The 26,697-nt window shown below is 44.3% G+C and overlaps 1 protein-coding gene across 4 annotated transcripts in view; it reads right to left on the reverse strand.

Moving 5' to 3' along the window:
* GOLGA4 (golgin A4) overlaps window positions 1-26,697 on the reverse strand; it is a 717,645-nt gene that overhangs the window by 434,470 nt on the left and 256,478 nt on the right. For all 4 annotated transcript variants that reach the window (XM_078688271.1, XM_078688272.1, XM_078688270.1 and 1 more), the window contains one exon: window positions 18,881-19,013. In XM_078688271.1, the coding sequence (XP_078544397.1) occupies window positions 18,881-19,013 (133 nt within the window). The remainder of the gene's footprint in view (window positions 1-18,880; window positions 19,014-26,697) is intronic.

A 26,697-nucleotide genomic window follows, 5' to 3' on the forward strand; every position in this document is an offset into this window, starting at 1 on the left:
CAACTTGGTCTCTGGATGAGATATATTGACGATGTCCTCATCATTTGGAATGGAAATCCAGACGATCTGTTGTCCTTCTTCACCTGGCTGAATCATCAATCTGACTTTCTGAAGTTTACAATAGATTCCGACAATCACATGATAAACTTCCTAGATCTCACCATCTATGAGAATGCAGGAGTCCTACTGACGAAGCTCTATCGAAAACCAGCAGAGAGGAATTCCTTGCTATATTACGACAGTCATCATCCCAGAGCCCTCCGGGACATTTTGCCCTTCGGGCAATTTCTCCGAATTCGCAGAAACTGTTCGGACCGGGAGCATTACCTTACGGAATCTGATGAGCTCACCAATCGACTGCTGGCGAGAGGGTACCCCAGGCGTCTAGTCAAGCAATCCAGAAAAAGAGCTTGGTTTTATCCCCGTGAGGAACTATTATCTCCAAATACCAACAGGAACCAACAGGAAACAAGGATCGTTTGTGTTACCACATTCAACACTAGAAGTAACCAAATCAAACGGATCATAAATCGCCACTGGAAATTGATATCGGACGATATCGATCAACCATCAGCACCTCTACACGCTTTCAAAAAGGCCAAAAGTGTGAAAGATTTCGTGGTGAGAACCCGGTTACCGACACCTCAGGATCCCACGATTGCGACTCTGTGGAACCTGCCTCCAGTGACCGGCCACTCGAAATGTGGAAACTGCAAAGCCTGTGAGACCACCATCCAAGGAAAGGAATTCCAATACTGTCAATTGAAAATTCAGCTGAAGGCACAGACGAACTGTAATTCCTCGAACGTTATCTATGCGATACTCTGCCCATGCCAACAGATATACATAGGCCAAACGCAACAGAAAATCAAGGTGCGCATTCTCCAACACATGAGCAGAATTAGGTGTGAGGTACAGGGAGCCCCCTTGGTTGATCATTTCACCACGTCCTCACACTCACCAGATAGTCTCAGATGGGTAGTAATAGAAAGAGCGGTTCTGGGACCCCGGGGTGGGAACATCTCGAGTATCCTAAACACCCGTGAACTAAAATGGATGTTTTTCTTTAACTCCATTGAAAAACGTCTCAACGAGCATGATAGCTCCTTCTCTCAGCTGGCCACTTTGCCTTGAATATGGAGTCCATTCAATGTGTGATACTATGGCCTTTACCCTTATGTAAGAGGTACGCCATTCAGCTATCATATTGATATGGATCCCCTGGTGTCTGTGTTTCTGTACGTTTGATGTGGCAAACTTTGCCTTACCATCGGCCTTTACCCTCATGTGAGAGGTACGCCAGTTATTGACAGATTGCCTCTAGCAGGCAGATGTATATGTCAGTTATAGCATTCGTTAAAGTACCAACTGGCCTTTACCCTCATGTGAGAGGTACGCCATTAAGTGATACGATGCACCTTGTATTATCCCTCCTGGCACTTGACATGTTATACTTACTTGTTTTATAATCAACTATGGCACTATCTATGCTAACTGAACTCTGTTGTCACCGTAAAATATTGGCTCATATTGGCTGATCTTTCCCCGGATTACTGACATCCAAATTCGATCATTACCCCCGTGTGGTTTCACGGAATGTTTCCTTCAAATTAGCATTCTTCCATCTTACTACAATTTCCCTTATAATCCATTTACGCGGTTTCCTAGCAACCGCCAAACAGTGAGTTAGTCTTTTGTTTAGCTCCATACAAGTGCGGGTCACCACGTGACTCCGCTACCATGGTAACATAATGAATCAGGAACCGAGGCTCGCCATTGCGAACTCGAGCGGATTCCATGCCAGATTCATTCGGCCTCCGGTAAGCTTGACATGCGGCACGTCCGGGCTCACATGTTCAATGTTTCAACGTTAGAGGTAGCGCCCCTTACGATTATATTCTCTCTTTATTTAATGCACAGATCTGTTTGACGATCTATCCAGAAACCGAACATTGCTTTCAGCCTGACGGGGTAAGTGCCTCAGTGCTCTCCGCCGTTATGCCGCAATAATTGTAAGGTGTGTCCCTCCGGGAATATAGCAACATGTCGGACCCTCTTTATATTTTTCCACAGGAACACCAGACCGGATGTCCTTTACCATCTCAACCCCTGAATCATTTTTTGCAAGGTAACGACAGATATTCCACTGTATACAAGTCCGGAATTGTCATGCCAATCATACACCACCTGGTGACGGATCACTAGTTTTCCACGCTCTCTCTCTTTTGAATTATATCCCACCAATCACGGTGATGTAATATGCGACAAATGGCACCCGATAATCAGGGGGTCACAATACGTGATGGATTAACAGCCTTCCACGCGCTCTCTCTTTTTTGAATTATATCCCACCATTCACGGTGATGTGATATCCGATTAATGGCACCCCATAAACAGGGGGTCACAATTAGTTCCATATTGGTGCATGTTTTCCCTTCCTACGTAATTTGGGCCGCGTGCTTTCCTAAATCTAGTCGACGTAATTTATTTCCTTTAGCTGTAACTCCCACAATAATACCAGCAATTGTATATTAAATAGGTGGTCTCCCCTGTCCTGAAGAAGACCCCGCTGCAAGGATACAATAAGACCTGCATATCTGAGAGGGTCGAAACGTCGACGACTATCTGTTTTTAATCGTCAACTCCACGGCCCAACTGTTCATATACTGTACTATGTGGAGTATGATATGTCTTGATTTGAAATTTAAGTTCTCTCGTTTTTTCTTGTACATAATGTGTAACCATTATAACTATTTTGGTTTGAAGTACTGATTATTCTGTCACCTTTACCCCTTCCTTATCACAATATCCTCACATTATCACGCACTCCCACCCCTTCCGGGGCATTGCTCCACCTGTTCATTTCAAATACTTGATTATTATCGTTATTTGATACACATCCCCATTGTGATTAAAACAATGTGGTTTGATTCAATGTCTACGTGATTATTTTCTTTATTAAGTTACAATTTGTGTTCTCTATCCCTTTGGGACCCCCTCCTCATAATACTCCAACTGAGCGCAGCAGGACTTTCAGGATGCTGACTTGGAATATCTCCTAAGTGAAAATCTTGTCAAAACGTGCATATTCTCTCACTCATCCACTTATACGTTCATATTCATGAGTTGAGCACCCACGCCACAGATCTATCTGTAACATGTCACTCATGCCTTTGCTGTACATGTTCTGTGAGAGAATAAATCTCTGTGCTGTGGGAAATGGTAGATTTCACACATTGCCTTCTGTGAGCGAGAGAAGCGTGCTTTGTTACTGCTGTACAGTACTGGTGCTGTGAGGAAATTACGTTTGCACTGCTTCTGCCCATTTGGCCCTCTTTTGTGATGGAAAAGGGTTGTGCTCTTGCAACCCTAGCTGTACCTGTCCTCTGAAATTGGGATGATTGAACTGTGTTTGACCAAGATGTACCTGTTCTATGAAAAGGGGTGGTTCCAACGCTGTTGTCCCACCTTATAAAAATACAAAGGATATTTTGAATGTACTTGTCTAACATGCTACTTTGAAGCTTTTGTTGGACCCAGATTAAAAACTAGTTCCATGCGCCTGACCCAGAGGCCCTAGTTTAAGTCACTGTTTCCATGCTTGACCAAACTGTGTGACCCTGAGCAGTTACGATAATGTTGCTTCGTCTACAACAATAGAGGCCGTGTATAGGTGGCACAAGACAACTGTTTAGCCTCTTCGGTCACTAATAAAATTGGTATCAGTACAGAAGGGGGAAAGAATGTGATAGCCATCCAAGATCGGATTTGAATAATGTCTAATATGGAAGCGTGGTTTCAATATTAGCTTCTGAACTTGACAACACTGTGTGACCCTAGGCACTTACTTTTCTTCCCTGCGCCTCCTTTTCCATGATCATCACATCCGAGAGTACTTTCAAATAATTCAGTTAAGGATATTTACTGTACGGCAACCTCTCTCGTGTATGTGGAGAAGTGTGGCTCACTGGTTAGAGCAGGTAGACCCTGAAGCAGAGGTCAGACCCGGGACCAGGGTTCAATTCCCGACGCGGCAGGGTCTTGAGCTCAAATGTCCATGGACTCGATAATTCTCGCTTCGGTGCCTGACCTAATCATGGGTTCATACTCTGCAACTCTGGGCATTAAGCTTGCTTAATCTCCACAACGGCCCCCCTGCGGCGGGATGCCTGGCTTTCACCTTGGGGATGCCCTGTAGGGGCTATCTCACAGGGAAAAGCCAGGACGGGTTCCCAAGGCAAGCGCGGAGATACCCCTTCGGGGGTTGATTCAGGCGCTATATAAGAAACATAATAATAATAATAATAATATGGGTTGATACACCACAATGTCGCTCTATTTACAAAAATAAATGCTTTCATGTAAGAAACAAAACAAATGACTTTCTTCGAGTCATTAATAAAACTGTGGTGGCGGAAAAGGTGTGGGTCGCTATTCCTAATAAAGGCTACTGGAGTAATGATATTATATAAGGTGCTAAAGTGAAATGACCTAAAATACCGTTGTTACCATAAAAGTTTGAACCTCATCTGTAAATAAAGTGGCAGCCAGTGACACTTTCAGCAGGGCATGAGGTCCAGGATGAGCCAAGAGCTGTTTTCCTTAACCTCCACAGCGCTGTTTTTCCACACAGCAGCACAGACAAGGGTGCAGAGAATTATGGGACCCGCCCGGCACTGCTTTAGTACCACTGACCTGTTGGCGCTGGTAGCGAAGCTGAAGATGTTTTAGTGCTGGGAGTATGGTTTAGTGTTGGAAGTGTGGTTTGCGTTCCCAAGGCCTATGCAGTCCGTCTTCCCACATTCAGTCAGCTGCAAGTGTGGCTTGGCAGTATGGGCATGGCCTATTACCTAGCACAGGCTATGATTACAGTGACTCCCCCTGTGAAACATGATGCAAGTGTGGACAGCTTAGACAACAGCACGCTGTGAAACCTTTTAAGGGTTGGGGCCCCAGGACAATTTGCCCCTTCACCTCTGACCCTCCTTTCTGAATCTGCTGAACATGCACTAGAAAGAAGGAAAAGTTTCACAATATTTGATGTGAGATACCTTTATTCCAGGGGAAGACTATTTACCTCAATAGAGCAGTACGGTCCGTAGCTCAGCCCTCCTGTTTTTAGTTTTGTAGTAGGGAAATACCATTAAACATTTTAGCTCACCCACAAACAACATTAATATAGGTTTAACAGAACATAAAAATTGACATAGGTGACATAATTGCACCCAAACTAGGGAACCCATAACTAGGAGGCTGTACAACCAGTGGAAAGTCCCACTCTTGAATGCTACATAGTGCAATATAAGGAACCCCCTGATGAAGCGTTTCACACTAGGTAGGTGAGAGTTCATCATCCTATATTAATGTATGAATGTATCTTTTTTTTACACAAGAGGTTTGGCGGTTTCTTTCAGGAGTTTTGTACTTCTTATATGCTAATGGAAATTGTACATCAGTCGTTAAATGCCTCTCACTCACTCTTTACTGTGTTACCTGTCCGTGTAGTACCTGTGAGTATGTGTGAGACAATCATGCTATGTTCCTTCTGCTACTATCACCTGTCCTTAACTTATCTGTGTTAGGAAGGTTGCGCTGCTGCTGTCCATGTTGTACCTTTATTGCATTTTGAAGCTTGGTCTAAAACCTTTCACTTAAGATAAGAAAAAACAATTCACTTTGCCAACGCTTGTGTTAATGAATGATGTGAGAGAAAAAGTAACCCTCACAAAATATATAAGCAGTTTACTTTTGGATTTAAGCTTGAAAAAAGCATTTTTTTTTTAATGGAGTAATTGAATTCGTAAATTTTTTAAAGGGCTGACAAGACAACTTTGTAAAATTGTAAAACACAGCAGACAAGTGGGTAAATGTGTCATTTTAACCAACAGCACTTTGTATATTGGGATTTGGAGCCCATGGTAAGCCTGTTAAAAGCAAAACCACAAGCGTCATAATGGAACATGCCGGTGGGAGAATTGGAAAAAAAATCCTGATATTCTAGGTCATAGTGATAAAATGCAGAGTGACATGCAAACTAATTATTAGTTCCTGGCTTTCTTATTTTTTCATATAAGCGACAAATGGCAGTTTGTCTACAGAAAATGTCTTGGCCCTCTGACTCATAACAGACAAACGAGTACTTGGCAATTTGCTAAATCAAGTTTAAAACCTAAATACCTATGAAAAGTCCACCCCTCAGAATAGGCAAGAGAGTGAGCACTGATGAATCTGTGGTTAGTTACAGTGATCATCAGTAATAGTATTGCCAATGATAAGTAACTTCTTCTGGATTAATAGAACTGCAGATTCCTCATTGTTTGAATCGATATCAAAGCTGTGGCCTCACAACTTTGGTGGGTCAGAAGAGTGGATTTTACAAGAGGAAGTTTAGCCAGTCTGCACAGGCAACAGACAACACCTTCATCTCACGGACATGATGCGCTGAAGTGATGGCAATAAGAAAGATAGTCTTGAGCTTCAAAAGTTTCAGGCTGCAATGGCATATCAGTTTAAAGGAAGCACACATCAAAAAAGTAAGAACTAAATTAAGGTTCCATATTGCAGCATAATAAATGGAGTTGGGTGACTCGAATAAAGATGGCTGATCAGGCCACCAAGTATGATGGAAAGGGCTTATAGGTAAGCCTTACTAAGGCCCTCTACAAAGCATAGCCAGGCCAGGGATAAAAGGAACAGAACGGGGCGTGGCCAGGACCTAGATGGAGTAGGACGCAGGTCGTGTGAGCTCCATCCTCCAGAGGCCGGCCGGGGGGCTTAAATAGCTAATTGAAGGCCCGGGCGGTGCGATCGCCCGCCCCCCAACTGCTGAGCGTGCCCTACGTGTGCATTGACGAGGGGCACCGGGGATCTCATCGCAACAGACGCCCGGGACGGACGGTCACTAGAGGTGTGCTCCTCCGCCATCTTGTTCGGAGGGACCAGCGAGGCCGGAGACCAGCAAGATCACTGAGGGTGCTGTTCGATCGCGGGGCCGCCGCCGCCAAGGATTCCCCGACCTGCTCTCTCCCTCCCGCCTCCCCCAAGATTGGCCTGACATCAAGTGGAGGGTCCGGGCGGCGAACTAGGGCCCGGCAGCCACCCCATGTGGCGGTCCGCGCTCAGGCCTGGGCCGGGTGGAGGACAAGTGACCGGAGTGACTAGTAGCTGAGGATCCAGGCGGCGGCCCTGGAGGTGAGGCGGGTGAGAGAGGGCCGGGGGTGGCCCGGGCTACTGCGCAGTTGCCATCGGAGCGGGCCAGGACACCTCCACCCCCCCACACCCACTGAGCGGGGGCCTCGCTTGCGGCCGGAGGCCTAGCCACGCTCCATCAAGCAGGGCAAGACACAGTTCACCCCCCCCCCCCACCCCCTGCACTGGTTCCACATGGACAGGGCCGTGGTCTGTCGACCGCTTTGGGACCTGGCTTGGCTACCGCGGGAAGCCCAACATCGCAGTGCCTACATTGCCACCCCGATGAAAATGGTCCTGGAGATCTGGGACAGGATAGCGGCGTCTAGGGGCTTGACCACCTTTCCCTCCCCAACACACCACTAGCACGCAACCAGGCATTCCCAACGGCCCTCTACCCAGCATCCTTTCCCGCATGGGCTGTTGGTGAATGCCGGGTCATACAGCAACTCTTCTAAGAGGGTCGATTCAAATCCTTTGAACAATGTAGGATGGACTTTCATCTACCTAGAACGACACGTTTAGAATATTTTCTAATCCGCCACTGGCTCCACTCCCCTGCCTACACGGAGGGCGCGACACTGCAACTTACACCGTTTGCAGACCTTGGTTAGATCGTTCGATGGCTCCAGAGGGCTGATCTCTAGGAACTACAAAATACTCCAGCGCTCGCAAATAAGGCCTCCCTACCTACATCAAACTAGCTGGCAGACAGACCTTGAGAAAGATATCCCCTCTGATCAGTGGGAGCAGTTCTGGCAAGTTATCCCCCGCATTCTTAAGAGCATTGCATAGCAGGAATCGGCATACAAAATATTGTTCCGATGGTATTATACTCCTCTTCACCTCTAAAAGATGTTTCTGGACTCCTCACCCCTGTGCTGCCGTTGTCGGGCTTCACCAGGATCCTTCTTGCATATATGGTGGTTCTGCCCCCTTATCACCATCTACTGGAAAGGGATCTTAAGACACATTAGGGATTTCCCTTCCCTTCCCGCGTGACCAATACTACTAGGGATCCGCCAGAGGTTCCAGAAAGCTATGATGCACTCGGACTGGCGCCTGATCCTCCACATGCTCACGGAAACGAAGCAGTTCATTGCACTCCACTGGAAGAAAGCCTTCATCCCACCCTACACGATATGGCTCACTTTTCTGTGGCCGGTCATGGGGATGGAGCTCCTCTCTCACATACTAGCACACACTGACACAAAATTTGAACGGTAAACAAAGTGGAATCCACTAAGGAGGTGGTGGTGGTCCCTACAGTGGTGGGGAGCACACCGTGTTGTTTAAATACCCCTCACACACCAACAGGCCCCTTGGTGTCATGCTTCATCATTGGGGTCTTCACAACACTCTACGGGATGCGGCGTGCTACAACCAACGACTACGTGGGAGCACTTACTGTGGACTATGTGTGAATTTGTGTGGGGTATTTTATGGGAGTGGTGGAGTGGTGAAGGAGCTAGTTAAAAAATACCTGGCTCGTGGGGGAAAAAAGACGTAAATCAAGCCCCTGGCTGGTATTATTAAAAAAGGTGCAGTGTGAGGTTATTAATGTGAAATTATGTACATTAACCTCTGTAGTGCGTCGACATGAACATGTTTCGGAGTGCGAAACTCTTCTTCAGGACAGGAAATGCACAAAATTCCCCACCTTACTCACATGGATGTATATATAAAAGTGTATTATACAAAAAACCGTGAACTATAGGTGTGTATGTACCTAAAATGTAGTTCAACACGTAGTCTCTGCGCCCAATTGGCGGTTTAGTAAGACCTGGAGGGAGAGAAGTATAAAATCAATACCTTTCTCAATATGCATTAATAACTGTCATGTAGGTATCAGTGACCTTGAGGACAAAGAGTGTGCATATATATATATATATATATATATATATATATATATATATATATATATATATATATATATATATATATATATATATATATATATATATATAGTTGCAGATATCCTCCAAAGATCTTACACCCTGTGGAGATAAAGTAGCGAAAAAGGACAAAGACACATATGTAAACACAAACATAACACACTTGTTTGGATAGTCGTTGTTGCCAAACAAAAAAAAAAAAGTTCCTTCATGTTGGGGATAAAAAACACATAATACTGCAGAGATTGTCTTACTTAGTGTTTTGGGTTACAATGCCTCATGAGCTCTTAGCGCTTTTTTGGGGGTTCCATCATGCTAGGATCAGCGATCTGTGGGCATGAGAACCTTGTTTTAGGATCCACTACTTACATCCAAAGGTAACCCTGCTTACAGCGTGGTCTGCTTGTAACTCACGGTTTTACAGGAGACGATCTGCCCTCTTCCCCTCAGCGCTGCTCCGACGATAGTGCCGATGAGGGGAGGGCGCGTAGTATTTATACCCTGGTTTGCAGTGATAATTGCCAATTAGCAGGCTAAATACCAGCGGATGTACGCCTAAACATGGGCTGTTTTTTGATGTGTATCATGGTTCCCGGTTCCGCGCTAAGGAGTTCTGTCTTCTACTTCGCGCATGCTCAAATCGTGCGGGTATCAATGCGCATACGCCGTGGTCGTCTGTGATTACGCGCATGCGCTGGTCGGTGCCGGGCCGGCTCTTTAGTTGTATTGTTACCGATGGATAACGTTAATCGCACTTCGGTTTTTGGGGGGGTAAAAGATATAATTTTACTGACAGCCTCTGTGTTTAATAGGCAGAGAGTGAAAAAAGAGTGTCCATATTTCTGCAGAACTAAGCGCTTAGTAATTATTTAAACACTTATTTTAACACAGTTATGGACCCAATATCAGTATTAAAGGTGGAGAACATAGATTTGGTCCGATAATACGTAGTGGGGGTAGAGTTGGTTTTACGAGGGGTATATGCCTCATGGATGTTGAAATTTCATCGTAGTTGCCCCCAGGGTATGGCATCGTTGAGGCCATCTGTGTTAGTGCCCAGGCGGAAAACCCATCTCTGTTCCTTTTCAAAGAGACCTGTTTCAGAGGGTAGCTTCAATAACAGTCCAAAGTAGCTCATTAACGCAGTGTTGCCTCTCCAGATAATGTGCTGCCATCTTAGTAGTTGATTTTTTTACATCTCACATTACTCTTATGTTCGTTTAACCTCACTTTCACGGCTCTGGTTGTCATGCCCACGTACTCTAGGCCGCAGGGACTAGTGATTAAGTACACCACGTTCTTACTATTGCAATTTGTGAAATTGCGTTGTTCCCACTTGCTCCCATTTCTGAAGGTGAGAGACAGACTCTTCTTCGTTAAGTGGCAGCTGCTGCAGTTGCCACAGGGATGGTGTCCTTGTGTCCCCTGTAGCCTGGGTTGTTGGTTTTGTGTCTTAGGGGGCCTTGTATGTACTAGGATGTCCTTGAGATTCTTACCTCTCTTGTGGGCAAAAAGTGTTTTTTCTAGGTTTAGGGTTCCACTGGTTAGTATCCTCCAATGTCTGTTTATCATTTTTGACACTCTGTTCGGGTGTGTACTGTATGTGGTGACACATACTGGTCTTGCTTCTGTGTTGTCTTTTGGAGCCCTGTCCTCCAAACGGGCCTCACAATTATTGTTCCGTGCCCTCTTCATTGCGGAGTCTATTACTTTGTCGGGGTAGTGTCTACTTTGCAGTTTCTTTTTGAGGTCCTGGGCCTGTGCTTTATATTTGCTTATGTCGCTGCAGTTGCGGCGTAGGCGGAGAAATTGCCCATATGGCAGGTTCTCTCTGAGGTGACGCGGGTGAAAACTGTCGAATCGTAATAAGCAGTTTCTTGCGGTAGGTTTGAAATGAGTTTCTGTTTTCAGGCACCCTGAGTCATGAAAAATGTTGAGGTCTAGAAAAACCATGGATTTGTTGGACATTGAATGGGTGAATTTCAAGTATGTGTTTTGATCGTTTAGCCACACCAGAAAATCCATGACTGACTGGCTGTTACCTTCCCAGATAACTAAGACGTCGTCTATATATCTTTTCCACGTTTGGATATTATTCCTGAAATGGTTGTCTGGGTAAAGGATCTTAGTGGTCTCAAGATGGTGCACATACAGACCCGCCAGGCTCGGCGCGAAAGTGCTGCCCATGCTGGTACCGTGGCATTGTAGATACAGTGTGCCCTCGTACTCAAAGAAGTTCTTTGTCAAAGCAGTTGAGATGCACTCCATTACCAACCCTTGTGGGGTTTGGTATTTCCATGGGGTTGAATGTAGTACCTCCTCTATGATGAGGAGAGTCTCGTCGTGTGGCAGACTGGTGTAGAGACTCTCCACATCCAAACTCAGTAATATCTGCGAGTCTGGGTCAAATGGGAGGTCCCTCAGTAGTTGGAGGACAGCTTTGGTGTCCTTCAAGTAGGTGTCGGTGGCCTGGACTAATGGTCTCGGGAAAGGCGTCTGCAAACTTAGACAAAGGTTCCAGGATAGATGATATACCTGATACTATGGGTCTTCCAGGTAGTTGAGTCTGGCTTTTATGTATTTTTGGTATGCTATAAAAGTAAGGGGTGCGTGGGTTTTTTTGTGTGAGGAATTCCCCTTCTTTTTTTGTGAGCCAATCATGCGCTAATGCTTCCTCAACCATAGCTCCTATTCTAATCCTCAATTCTTCAGTGGGATCATTTGGTAGAATTCGGTAGTTCCTCCTGTCCGACAAGAGTCTTTTGCACTCTTGATTATATGCAGTTGTAGTTTGTAACACCACTGCTCCCCCTTTGTCTGCTGGTTTAATCGTCAGGTCCCTATTCTGCTAGAGTTCTTTTACTGCTTCACTCTCCTGCTTGCTCATGTTCTGGAAAGTCTGGTGATTGCTGGTGTCTATTTTACTTAATTCCACCATCGGGGCTTTTTCAAATGCCAGAACCTTGAGTGGAAGGGCATGGTCAGGAGGTGTAAATGAGGACTTGGGTCTCAAGCCTGTGTCTGAAGTGTCAGGGATGGCCTCTTTATTGAAAAAGAAGGCTTTTAGTTTGATACTCCTGACGAAGTGTTGGACTTCAGAGTGTAGGCGGAAAATATCTAATTTGTTTGTGGGTACGTATCCCAACCCTTTGTTGAGTACTTTGTTCTGTAGTTCGGTCAGGGGCCATGGTGTAATGTTTATCACTAAGTTCCCCTCTTGCTCGTGGAGGCTTGGTTCGCCAGTGTCCCTGTCATGCTCCTGGTGTGAACCCTGGGGTCCGTTTCGTCCTCGGGTTACCAGGACACGTTGGTACCCCTCTTGTTCCTGCCCCTTCGGGGTCCTTGGCCCAACCCTAAAAAAGGCTGCTGATTTTGGGCTGCCGCTATTGGGTCAGGCGCCCATTGTGGGTACATCGGTCCCATTGGTGGGGGCCCGTATAGGTATTGTGGGTATTGTGGTTAGCCCTGAAAAGGGTTATATTGTGGGGGGCCCTGGTAACCTCTCCATCCTCTCTGGCGTGGGTATTGGGGTCTCTGCTGCCTGTACCCTCCTCTTTGGTATTTTTACTGCTGGTAGTTGCTGGAGTTAGATCTGGAAGTGCTACCATCAGAGCCTACAGTGAACGTACATGGCAGCCCTTGATCACACATCTCTCTAAACTGGCGCACGCCCGATCAGTCCCAATATGCCTGAGAGCCCTCCAACTATTTGCCGACCCTATACTTCCATGGGGGGACATGTGACGAGGAAGCGGGGTTGAGGGGGGGGGAGGGGACTTGTGACGAGTAAGCGGGGTAGGGGTCGGGGGGAACCCACACTCCTTCCTGTAGAATATGGAGGCAGTCCTATGCCAATGATATATAAACATCTTTACATGGGGCACCACTATACTAAGAAGCTACGGAATCACCTTCTCTTCCTATCTACTCCTTCCTGTACTATAGTTTCCTACTTCTATCACTTTAAGTCTTCTGATGTTGGGAAGTGATGAACTTGTTAGATGGGAGGCGAGCAGCAAGAATAAATGTGACCACCTCCAATGGAAGATCAAAGACTCTCATTTGATTCTGTTCAATCTCTAATCACTGAAATGTAGAACATGGAGGTTGAGGTACAAAACCCTGCCCTGTTGCTGGGACAGCAAGCCCTCTTGAAGTGGAGGGTGTATGCTGAGATTGAGCAGGTTGCTTGTTTAAATATCACTGGTGGTACTGTTTTCCATCGCAACCTGCAAAGACCTGCCCCTTGTTAGAAGGTTAAAAGGCTTAGAGGGCCAGATGAGGGGGGGGGGGGCAGCTCAATAAGACTGATGTGGCAGCACTGCTCCATCAGACAGTAAAGTCCTTGGACCTCTAATTTGCATAGGTGCTCCTCCCCACGCAGCCCACAGTTTATGTGCCCTTCATAACGGAAATGCTTCAGGGTGGAATTCGAAATATAGGTGTTGCTTGAAAAGACCCCCTGGATTGTGCCAAATTAAGGGAAAGGTTCTACAGCAAGGCCTGCATGTGCCAATTGCCTTGAGAAACTAGTAGTATGCACGAGGCCAGGAGACAAAAAAGCCTCAAACATTCCGGGCTGAAAAAGGGACTTGTGCATGAAATACTTGAAGCTTAATCTTAATGTCATGGACTAGCTATAGGGGCTGAAGGGTGTTTAAAGTCTTTGTGTCCACGACGGTCCCTATAAAGGGAATCTTCTGTACAGACCAAATACGCAATTTCAGTTCATTGATAGAGAAACCCAGGGTGATCCACAAAACTGTTGCCTGCAGGAGAACTAAGATTAGCTGAGGCAAGTGGCCTTCAGCAGCCAGTCTTACAGGAATACGTGTATCCCCAACCTGCAAAATAGCACCTTTGACACTGTAGAATTGGCTCATGAAATTATGCACCAAGCAAGTCCAAGGACACCATCCAGTCTCCGAGTTCCAAAGCTAAAAGGGCCTAGACCATCTTTAGCATTTTGAACTTCTCCTTCAGGAAGGTTTTCGGAACCCTGAGGTAAAGCATTGGCCTAAGGCTCCAACTCTCTTGGGAAGCTTAGATGTTTCGGAGATAAGCAGGTACCAAGCATAAAAGCATGGTGCCACATAATGATGCTGATGTCCCTAATGACACAATCTATAATATCCAGGCTGGTGCTCAGGACGTATTGACCTTTCTCCTGCTCACCATGTACCTTCTGGGCAAATGAGTTCTTTGAATCCTTAGGGGAGGCAGAGGTAATCTTGCCTGCAATGTCCCTCGGGCAAGTGGGTCGCAGCAGAAGAGGCACACAGCATCACAGACCAGACAGCTAGACTAGCAATTAAAAAACTATTTTGCCCAAGGTATCAATATTTCTCGAGTCCCTGGCAGGTTGAGTAGCTGAGAAGAATTAGGACTCATCTTGCTCGTCGAGGCATACAAGATAAAACTCTTGGGTGCTGCATGAGAAAGGATAGGTCCCCTAGCCAGATTGTCATGCCAATCAATTAGGTGATTTACAGATGGAGTAGAACAAGGTTTGGACCATGCCGCCGTAAGGATCTCACTGCAGCATACACAAAAGTGATGATTGGGATGCCTGAAGAAAATCCAGCCACTGGTAATTATTCAGGCTACATCCCAGTACATCATTTGTTTTTGGCCACAATGCCACCTCACATTAGACCTAGCCATGTGCGAAGAACCCAACCTTGATCCTGCTCCAATAGGAACAATTCAGTCCAGGTTCTCTCTGGACCAGAACACAAGCTACCCAAGACATGTTTCACCCTATTTGGGGATTGTCAATTGGGTGTGGCTCTCAATCAGGAGCTTGTTACATAAACAGCAGCATGGGCTGAATAATTTCAGTCAACAAGTTTGCCTTAGTCTTCACCGTGGGCAATTACAAGTCCAAGACCTCCACAGCCTTATCTACCACCACCACAAAGGGGGTCCTTTCCTCAGTATGAGGCCACATGAGTTAATTTAATTCAGCTAAAGTGAAGTGTCTAAGCGACTAGCACTCTAAAGTTTGAGATATAGGCCAGCATCAGTAGAATAAGGGAAGAGTGTGTGGCCCAACTCTTCATTATCACCCTCATTGTAGTGAACCAGTTAAAGCCACTGGATGGCATCAGAGCCATGAACAAAAATGGCCTGCATTCTCTTTTATTACTAATGTCGGGCAGAGGAGCAGGAGGCAAGTTGCCCTCAACCACAGAATGAATTTCAGTTATTTCGTAGACCAACAAGCTCTTGTATAAGCCAACTCTGGATCCACTGGTGGAGTCCGAATGGAGTTTGAAACTGACATCTCAGGAACTGAGGCCGACATTAAGCCAGAAAGAAAGGGTAGGGCCTGTGGCAAGGGGGAGGCACGGCCCAGCACTGGCAGTAGAAGTCCATCAAGAGGCCTGACAAATAAGTGGTGCCCAAAGGGAAACAGAACCATTTTAAATAGATGAAGCGGGGTCTGTTGAAAACCACTTGGATGCTAATGACAAGGGTAACTCGTCATGCACTGCCCATTCATTTCAATGGAAATTAGTGAATAAGAAGAATATTGCCTTAGCACTAAAGGGGTTATTAAAGGCCTAAATCTGCTGTGGATCAGCTGATGGCCTGGTAAGCCCAGGTTGCTAAAAAACTCCACCGCACCGATCAGCTAAAAATTTGATACTGAAGCCGGAGTCAAGCTTTTTAATCACCAACCGACTTTTCCCGTGAGTTAGAGCACTCGAGGCATCAGACACAAATTTGATTTCGTATATCTAACTTTGGAATGGTCCTTCAACTTTGTCCTTGACATACCAGATGATGGTGAATGGATCCTGGAACGACCTGGCAACATGAAACAAGATCAACCCCTTGTTTTTGTATTCACCGAAGTAGTGCTTGCCTCCCCACTCTCAGATAGCTTTTGGAAGCAGATAGGCGTTATGTGAGTCCTTGGCAGATATTTGTTTCCTACAAGTGTGGCAAGGCCAAAACCCTATTGTTTTTTTCTTCTTTTTCTGGGGGGGTTGGTGGGAGTGGTAGACATCCCTACACAGTATAAATGTTTTGAATAATGTTGTAGAAATTCGATTTAAGAATGGAAGCAGAGCTCTATTACAACATCAAATAGTGCAGAAAAAGCAAAATTGACATTTTGTTCAGAGATGTGATGTAGTGATAAGGGAGACTGATGGTGCCACCTGATGAAGTGTGGGAGCTACTGCATAGTTTTCTGGATGCTTTCTTGTACCTGTGGATATTTAAAAAGTGAGTACTCTGTGTTTGAAGAATCCCTCAGAAATTAGGAGTAGAGGCACCCCCCCATCGATGCAGCAGTGTCTGCCCTACTCCTTATTGAATTAGCTTAAATCTTGGAAGAAGGGGTCTATGAGCTTTCTACTAATGTGATAATACAAGTCATTATTCCTCTGCGGATGATGTTATTAGATGCTGGAATCACTGGACATACTGTTTACAAATGGTCTTACTTACATTCTTGGTCTGATCAAGTAATAATGTATAGCCTTTTTAACAACAAAATCTTTTTGAGGAGTGAAAACCGAAGTCACAAGCGAAATGGTCCTAATGATTTGAAAATCAGAGATTGCATAAAGCATGAAAAGAGAAAGTCTGAAAATCCTGTAAGGATTATCAGGGCAAATAGCCTAAAACGTACTCATCCTTCTGAAGTGATGGGAGGGTAGGGTCCTTATTAAAGGCTTGTAGGAAATTTTTACTCACTCGGTTTGTCAAAAAAGATTCATGAGAATGACAGTTCCTTTGGGAAGTGATTGCAACAAAATCCACCCAAAAATTGTAAGCAGATTTACCCAGGTAAAAAAGATAAAAGACATCTAGAATGGGCGTTTGGCTTCCAGCGGGATGTTCATGCATTAATCTGGATGTTTCTAAAGTCCATACTGATTATACTCAGGAGTAAATCAGTAAAGCTCAGCACTGGGAAGTAGATTTGATCTGCATGGAAGCTCTTTGTGTGGATGAACAGATAATTCAAGAAGATCTGAATACCACCGCTAATGGAACTTGTCAGGTGGAATTATAATAACCTTGGGTTTGTACTGCTCGAATTTGGAAATTACTTTTAGCAGCAGAGCGAATGATCGAAAAGTACAGAGAAATGACCAGTTTATCAAAAGGATCGGAGGCCGTGGAAGCAATGCCTAGATGTTGTGCATTTTTGGGTCATGTAGAGAACTGAGCTTGGAAAATCATACAAATCAAAGAGGTCTCAGAAGCCATTTTGATTTGACATTCATTTGTGCTGCTCCAAGAAACACCTGCTGAGTGTTTCCACCTTCGGGCTCTTAAGTCCTGAAAGATTAAATGTGGTTAGGTAGATATTCTATTCCAGAAGTCAGTGCCAGATCATCTGACCTTCTCTCAGCAATACATTAAATCTGGTTTTATTGCCAGTCTGGAAAATCAATGGATAATCAATTTCATCTAGTGAAGAAAGGAAGGAAGGCATTCAGAGTCATGTGGGAGGTCTTGATCTTCTAAATGTTCAAACGGAAAAATTTCCCCTTTGGCAAATGTTTACATTGAGTCACAAAGCTGCCCAAATATTACAATTAGTAAATAGCAAAACTCAATCGTCTGGGCTGAAATTATGTAGAACCTTGGAGAAGTATGTACGAGATTGTCTGGATATGTTTTGCATTATTTGAGTATACCTATTTCAAATTTCGTTTTTTGCCAAGAGTATGAACACCTTTCCACTATTAATACTGCAAATACTAATTGATGTAAATTTACGACCAAATTACAAAATGTTCATAATGCACTTGCTTGCATATGGCCTAAAATATGTTCTATAGAAAATACCAGATCAACAATAACATCTCTACAAGCTTACTCAAAAGGCATGCCTTCAGACAAGTCCTACCAAGATCATCTGCCCAAATCCAATAATATACTTCGAACCAGCATTCATGAACTAACTGATAGATACTATCAATACTCCTACCACTAATAATGGACAAGATAAAAAAAGTTATCAATGAATATAAAACATTATCACTGCCTGGTGCCCAGAGCTAGATTGCATCACAGCTCTGTAAACACTCATACCACCAAGCATTTCTCAACTCCCAGAGGCTCTCATATTCAAACAAACGTGGTTTCTCATTTTGCTTTTTCTTACTTTCTATATTGCCCTCTGATCCCTCTCCATTCTCTTAAATCCCTCACCAGGTTGCCAGTTTATTAAAGTTGTTTTCTAATGTTAATGGGCATTTCATGATGCAGCAAACAAATTATTCTTACAAATATTCCACAGCTGGGTATCCCAAAATAGCTCTTGTGCAAATCTCTGTAACGTTTGTAATATAGTTTGCTTGGTAACAATTAACTTGTAATTCGAAGCCTAGAATATATCCATTTACTTGAGGGGAATCTATAGTTGCCTACAAACCTTACTGTCAGGACACATGTGAATTTGAATCAATCTATCTGCTTCCTTTGACCAGAATGATGAACTACACACACATTTTTCAAGCAAACTTATGGTCTATCTATTAAAATATTTTTATTCCACTATAATTCATGCTGCATATTTTAAAGTGTCTAGTATTTGAAATTTCTCCTCACAACAAGACTGATATTGTTTTAACAATAAATGTCTTTTTTTAAGAAAGTAGGGATCTCTTGTTACTTCTATATAAACCCCAATCATGTTTGATGCATATCAATTCAAGATCTAGACTCAAAACAATCATTATGCTCCCTGTGTGTACAATATGTAAATTCCCCACAACTACTCAGTTTTAACATGCATCCAGTACTTATACGACTAAAAAAGGTCTTACCTCCTTGTACAAAGGCATTTTCTGAATTGATTTCTTGCGTCAAGTTCTGTGCCTGAGAATCCGACTCAACAGTTTGTTCAAGTAAATCTGTATCTGTTTGGCCGCTGCCTAACCGTTGCTTTAATAACGACACCTAAAAAGTGTTCAAGTATTGTTAATCACGATAATGCACTTTTTATCACAGAATTATGGTAATCTAGGTAAAATGTGTAATACAAGAATAAAAAACATAACTTCCCTGAATTTGATGCAAATCTACATGCAGGCTTTGGTTGCAAGCTCCACTTTAATTATGAGATTGAATAGAATGTAAAAATGTATTATGATTAACATGAAGCCGACAATCCAAAGAGTTGGTTATTATGATTCTAAAGCACTCAGTAATAATGCCGAAGTTGCCTTTAACAGAAGAATTTATCCTTTTAGATTAAGTGGGCTCAAGTGATGTGACTAAACCATGAGGTGTAGGTGGACCATATGCTCCAACTCATTACAATCTAATTTAATATAGTATTTTCCCTGGGAGATTTTGTGATTGTTTCAGGACCAATAAAAGTCTGGGTCCATCATTTCCCATCATAATTTAATGATGCGTATGAAGTCGGCTACAAGCTATTTCAGAAAAAGAACAGATTGAGCTTGATATAAATCATCTCTATGCACTTCACTTCCACACTAGTAGACTAAAAGGAGGATGAGCATCTTTCAAGCACAACACATTAAACATTTCTAAAGGAAAACATTACTTTCATGTAACAGTTTATGGTTTTGTAGCTCCACATGCTGTGTATACACTTGCCATTTAGTCTGGAGCTCAGATGATTACAAGCTGCTTTTCTTTAAATAAGGAGTTTTGGTTTTGAGAAGACTCTCAGTACCTTTCCTGAAACACACCATGCACCAGAAAAAAGGCTCTACTTCAGTTAGTTTCTTCTTCTGCCTTTAGGCCTGGGCATGCTACAAGTGCACGGTCACTGATGCTACATAATTGACACTGACAGCTATTGAGTCATGAACCAATATAAGAATATTTTGAGAGGATGGTATGGAGATACTCCATTTAACTTCTGCACGTCTTGCAACATAAATATCCTACATGTAACCTCGGTTAACCAAAGAACCACAATGAGACCGTCTGCTCAGTGAGTAACACCGTTCCATCTAAAAAGGCAAGGCAGTGATAACAGACAAGCCAGCACCTACAGGGCAGCAGATGGGCGCAGCGTTCCAAAATGCAGCACCAGCACTCTATAAAATCAGTGTCCAGAGCAGTAGCCAATTATTTCCAAGGCCCCCGAAAACCTCAAATAAAAACAACTTATCATTGAGGTCACCACTAGATTGAAGGTGATTGCACAGCTTGCGATCTACAGCTACACATGCCTAAAACCAACACATAATTTACTTAAAATGTCATGCTTGGTTAAAAATAGAAACTTACTGAGATGAACACAAGGGGCCAAGACTAAGGAGGATAACAGGTATGCTGCCTCACACATTTCCCTCAGAAATGGAAGAGAGCCTCTAGCATTACAGACATGTAGTGTGACGAAGGAAAAGGAAAGTAGTCAGGGTAGTGGGCCTGCAATCAGTCCCTACTCTCACCCTTGTAAATAAGGGAAATTATACTTACCAGTATGCATCTGTTCTTGGCATGTAGGGTTGCAGAGTCACACACTAGTGCATAGATCGCCATCTGGTGGTGGGCCCTGATGGTTACACTTTGTTGTTGTCCTGGAAGAGTCTTTGTATGGTAGGTGACTCCTCTTCTGGAGCATAGTGCGCTTGGGCATCGACTATCTTCAGATTGTTTTTCGCCATTAGGGAAAATGATGGAGTAGTGTGACAACAGAAAGAGATGTCCATGTATGGTGTATCTAATTAAGATAATACTGGAACAGATAGAGGTAGCCAGACAGGCAGGTGGGCGTGTGTGACTCTGCAGCCCTACATGCCAAGAACAGATGCATACTGGTAAGTAGTATTTACCGTTCGAGGCATATGGGCTGCAGATCACACACAAGTGCATTGATTGCATAGCAGTTCTCTCCCTTAGCGGCGAGTACCAGTATCTGTTGCAGTGCTTTGGAATAATGTTTTAAGTACAGCCTGGCCCACAGCAGCTTGTTTTGATTGCACATCTACACAGTAGTGCTTTGTGAATGTTTGCGGTGTAGACCATGTGGCTGCTTTGCAGATATTATCTAAAGGTATATTTCCTAAAAATGCCATAGATGCCCCTAGTTTACGTGTGGAATGAGCCCTAGGGGGAATGGAGAGTGCGTTTTGCTTTTTGGTAGCAAATTTGTATGCACTTAACAATCCACCTTGCAATCCCAGTTTTTGAGATGGGATTACCACTAACGAGTCTAATGGCAGCTGACCCTTGATATAGGCTGGGTCAGTTGGAGCGGCTTTATACTTTTTTTCTAACCTGGGATTAATTACCCTGGCTCTGACGGGGTCCTTAAATACCTGAGGTGCGTGCTTTACAACCCCTTTTAGCATCGGTAAAATGGTTGTGGTTTTATGTGATGGTAGTAATGTGTCCATAAGGAAGTCGTCTTCTACTGGACCTGTGTGAAAAGTTGCTGCTCTAGGAATGAGTTGTGTGAACCCCTATAGTGTCATCTGGAGGAGATGGCCTAGAAGGGTATGCATCATCTTGTGGTAGATCTGGAGCTTCTGGTGCATTATAATCTTCCCAAGGATCATCTGATGGCCCAGGAATATTATCTGGGTCATATATGGGTTGGTCATCTTCTATTCCTCCTGTGTAGTCATCATCATCATCATCTGCTGGTGCAGGGCTGTCTTTGGATGGATTAGAAGAGTCTTTTGTTTTGGGTCTGGATGGAAAAGCTATTCTGTAGAAACGTCCTTTTTATCTGGGTCATATATGGGTTGGTCATCTTCTATTCCCCCTGTGTAGTCATCATCATCTGCTGGTGCAGGGCTGTGTGGGATGAATGGAGAGTGTGCAGAAGAAATGTCAAAGTCTGGTAGCTGTGGAAGTGGTGAAGGTACCCTGATAGGAGACGTTTGGGCATGCTTTTTAAGAGGGACTGGAGGTGTGTGGGGAGGGTCTTGTTTCCTTTTAGCAGGCCCAGTGATGACATGTCCAGTCTTTGGATGGATTAGAAGAGTCTTTTGTTTTGGGTCTGGATGGAAAAGCTCTTCTGTAGAAACGTCCTTTTTCAGCACCGGCTAGGTGCGGAGTTGTTTAGAAGGTTTAGCAGTGTCTATTCTAGTATTTGGAGCAGATTTCGGTTTCGGTTCCGAAGACTTTTGGTCAGAGGCTTTCTTCGGCTCATGGTTTTTGTTCGGATCGGGTGTTTTCGGATCTGGAGTTACTGATTCCGAACTATGTTGCCTTTAGGTGCCGAAGTGTGTTTCAGTGCCGAAGTGGGCTTGGGTTGGATTGATTTTGGTACCGGAGTTATCTTCGGTTCGATAGTTTTCGGTGCCGAAATTGGCTTAGGTACCGAGGCTTGCTTCGGTGTGGGAGTTAGTCTTGGTTTAAGGACCTTTTGTTTTTTGGGACCGAGAGGCTGGCTCGAGCCCGAGCCGCTTAAACTTTTTGCTAGTTTCCGTTGCCGGGCCCGAAGGCGGGGCGTGGAAAGTTTTTGATCGGTCTGCACCTGGACCCGGAGGTGGAGGTGGAACCGAAGCCTGTCCCGGTATGGGGGTGTGAGCAGGGTCGATATTTGTACTCACGACCTGTTGACCAGCTGAAATGGGATCGTCATCGTGTGCTTGTTCCTCGGCTCCTGAAGCTGAATCCTCAGCTTCGGAAACGACGATGTCTTCCTGCTGTTGAACTTCGCACTCCAGATCGATTGGAGTTTCGTCGATGAGGAGGTCTGGTGTCGATGAAGAGGATTGCACCATGACTCTTCGAGCAAGGGTCCCTGATAATTTTCTTGGACCGGAACGAAGCGCAGGCCTGGCAATCTCGTGCTCTGGGGACAAGCACAGATTGCACACCTCATAGAGATCAGTGTGGGGAAATTTGTGTCCACACTGAGGACACTTCTTGAAGGGTGTTCTTTCCATGAGCCAAAGGCCCAATAGTGCAGTCGGGCACAACGGCCCCGATGATCGCCGGAATTGAAAGGTGCTGGAGCTTTCGACATGAGTATACAGGAAAGCGCAATCGAAAGCGATACCGACGGTAGAAATCAAGTAATGGGCGTCGAAAGAAGATTGGTAACGGGACCGAGCGACAAACACATCCGAGCCCGATGGCGAAAAAAAACAATCTGAAGATGGAGTCGATGCCCATGCTCACTATGCTCCAGAGGAGGAGTCATCTACCATACAAAGACTCTTCCAGGACAACAACAAAGTGTTATCATCCGGGCCCACCAACAGATGCGATCTATGCACTAGTGTGTGATCTGCAGCCCATATGCCTCGAACACAAAATGTAGGCTCTTTCAGTAGGAACATTTGTGTTATAAGGGGTTCTGACTTAGTTTAAGAGCAGTATTACATGTTGCAGAACACACTCAGATTTTGGTCGTTTTTGGGAAACAATTCTCATGAAAACAGACCATTGAGAGCACAATATAATACTCTTTGATGCATATTGCCGGCGCATGGCTAAGTATACTATCTAGTACACAGCCCAGGCTTTATGCTGTGACTGATATTCATTCATATTTCTGCTCTAGTTTTTAGAAATAAAGTCTATAGCTGTGGTTTTTCAGAAGTGCTCTGTAGCAGCCACAATGGGACAGGTTAGTATCTCTAAATCAGAGCTCCAAGGGAAACTCTAAAACCATAGAGGAGCACCAGACTGTGACTGGAAGAAGAGGATGCCAATTATGGATGGTGGCTCAGCTGGAGGAAATTTTTAGTTTAAAAGGACACTACTAAACCATGAAGAATCAGCCTAGTCTAAGACACCAGATGAAAAAGTTACAGCCTCTGACAAGGCAGCGGTTGCGCCACATTCATGATGAGCAGAAACATCTATGTGACAAGGCAAATACTCGAGAGTATGTAGTATGGGCAATACTGGGACAAAAAATAACAGCTGCCATGTTACATGGACAAAACAGTGAGTGGAAAGAGTGAAATCCAAAGTGCCTTAACCTAGTTCTAGCCGTGAGGGTAAGCCCTGTCACGATCGGAGTGAGTGGCTGACAGTGTAGTAGAAATAACATACAAATTGCTTCTGCTCACAGTAATGAGACAACAAGGGAGAAAACTTAATAAGTAGAGCTGGTGTCTGTGACCAATCAAATTGGTCAAAATGTCTAAAAGAAAGAAAAACAGAGGGATAAGACAGACAATGTTGCTTTGATCACAGGCTGTAACAAAATATGCCAAAATGGGGAGTAACCAATGAGAGAAATTAAGTGCCTGTGTGATGTTGCTGGAATGGGAGCAGATGGGCAGAGTCAGCGTAACACAGAAACAAAATGCCCAGTTCAGGGGGCAATGAGGTAGGCAGGGGGCTCCTAGTATCCAACCGTGAGGGAAGAGGTCATTTGTCACTGGAATTCCAGGACAGTTATACTACACCTCTCTAAACTAGGGCTAAATGCAACCCATTCCTCACTTGTCTCTCTGAGTTGCAATGGTGAGGAGTCTAGGGAGCCAATCGAGCTAAACAATCAACCAACATACACAATAAAGTTAATGGCTTGATGCCTTGATGGAAGAGTGGGAGGTGAACCAGATGCCATTGGTAGTCTAGGAGATGAAAAGGGAACTGGAGAAAACCTGGGTGAGATTCAATGTACCGTCTTAGTTTTATTCCTAGATGGTGAGCAGGTTGTGAGTACTCAAACTGGAGAGCCTGCTCGCTTATCGTGCACTTCGAAGCCACCTTGGTGATATTTATATTGATGGTGATTGAGATCTTGTTTTGGACCTAGATCTGGGTTTTGATGGACTTTTGGGGTCATTGAAGATTGTCTCAACATCAATAGTGGACGTTACGACGTTGATGGAGATGCCTTCAACATCGATAACAGTTTAGAAGCCTACCATTGAATATATCTAAAAATGGTATAGTGTCTTGACTTCGACTGCTGTTTTGAAAGCTACAGGTCAATAGCAAACAAGCATTGGAAATGCAATAGGTCTCGCAGCATTAGAGTTAGTGCTTTTAGAATTGTTTATGGGTTTTTTTGTAAATCTTTAGCATTTTTGTTTCCTGTAGCCAATGCTAAAGAATTAAAAAAAAAAAGCCATAAACATTTCTAAAAGCTCTAACTCAAATGCTCCGAGACCTATTGCACTGTGTGAGGGTGAGGGGTTGAGGGTGAGTGAGGGTGAGTGAGGGGTTGAGGGTGGGTGAGTGAGTGAGGGGTTGAGGGTGAGTGAGGGTGAGGGGTTGAGAGTGAGGGTGAGTGAGGGTGAGTGAGGGTGAGTGAGGGTGAGTGAGGGTGAGTGAGGGTGAGTGAGGGTGAGTGAGGGTGAGTGAGGGTGAGTGAGGGTGAGTGAGGGTGAGTGAGGGTGAGTGAGGGTGAGTGAGGGTGAGTGAGGGTGAGTGAGGGTGAGTGAGGGTGAGTGAGGGTGAGTGAGGGCGATAGATAGATAGAGTGAGAGAGATAGAGTGAGGGAGATAGATAGATAGATAGATAGATAGATAGATAGATAGATAGATAGATAGATAGATAGATAGATAGATAGATAGATAGATAGATAGATAGATAGATAGATAGATAGATAGAGTGAGGGCACCTAGAAAAAACGGGGCAAAAAAGTCCCTTTGTTCACCAGACACAATATCTTTGTATTCTCAATGTCGGCCATTTATTGACAATCATTTATGGTGGCTGGAAACCATTGATATAAAGTGTAGAAGTGAGTTTTTAATCACACTTATTTACGTTTTTGATTACTATGGGAGGATAAGTGCAAAGTCTGCTGAAATGGAATATTTCGATATAGTGCACTGGCCCAAAAAAAAGTTTGTAGAAAATGGCCAGAAAATGTGGGCTTACGGCCAGCGGTGCTGATTTTAGAAGTGGTGAGATAGGCTCGATTCTCCGCAGCTCAACATCCTGTGATTCTGGGCAAATCACTTAAAGTCTCGATACTTAACAAAAAAAACACATGAATGTGTGCCCTTGTGTAATGTAACTGGTGCTCCTGTACACTGCTCCAGTGCATTCGGGTCAAGTTCACGCTAAAAAAAATGTGTAGAAAATCATAAACACTCTGTTGAAAGAGTTAATTTGAAAGCGGTCTGCATGCAAATCCCTCTGTATGTTTTTGTAATTTCGGTCAAATTCTTGTCAACGGACATGACAATGTGTAAACCGAAAAAATATATATGCCACTATGTTGGCGAAGTGCGCTGTAGTACACATTAATCCATTGCCGTTTTCGACATTTCTGTTTCAGCCATTAAACACAAAATAACGAAATCACAATATTGCACCCATTTTAAAGTTGATACCGAGAAGAAGGCGAGGCGCTACAGTCACCAAAGCTCTGCTTCATATGTGAAAGAACACACGCACGTGCATTTCCATATAGCTTCCGGTTGAGCATAGTGACATGAGTGGACAGGTACTGTCCGGTACTCAGTGCCTGCGACTCTAGAACTCATAAGGGAGAGTACCTTAATTTCTCAGTAGAGGTGTAATAATACTTTGAATGGAAGCTTACCAGCACTCAACATGGCTGGTGGCATGGGAGAGAGGAGTGGCAGAATGCAGGGGTGGATGGGAAAAGGAAAGTGAATAAAGAGGGGGAAAAATAAAGAGTGCACGGGAACGGAGAAGAGAGAGATGGTAAGAGAGGAAAATGAGAGAGAGTGGAAGGGCAGTGAAAGAGAGCGAGAGGGGAAGATA

This window comes from Lissotriton helveticus, chromosome 4_1 (assembly GCF_964261635.1).
Source record: "Lissotriton helveticus chromosome 4_1, aLisHel1.1, whole genome shotgun sequence".
In the NCBI taxonomy this organism is placed as follows: Eukaryota; Metazoa; Chordata; class Amphibia; order Caudata; family Salamandridae; genus Lissotriton; species Lissotriton helveticus.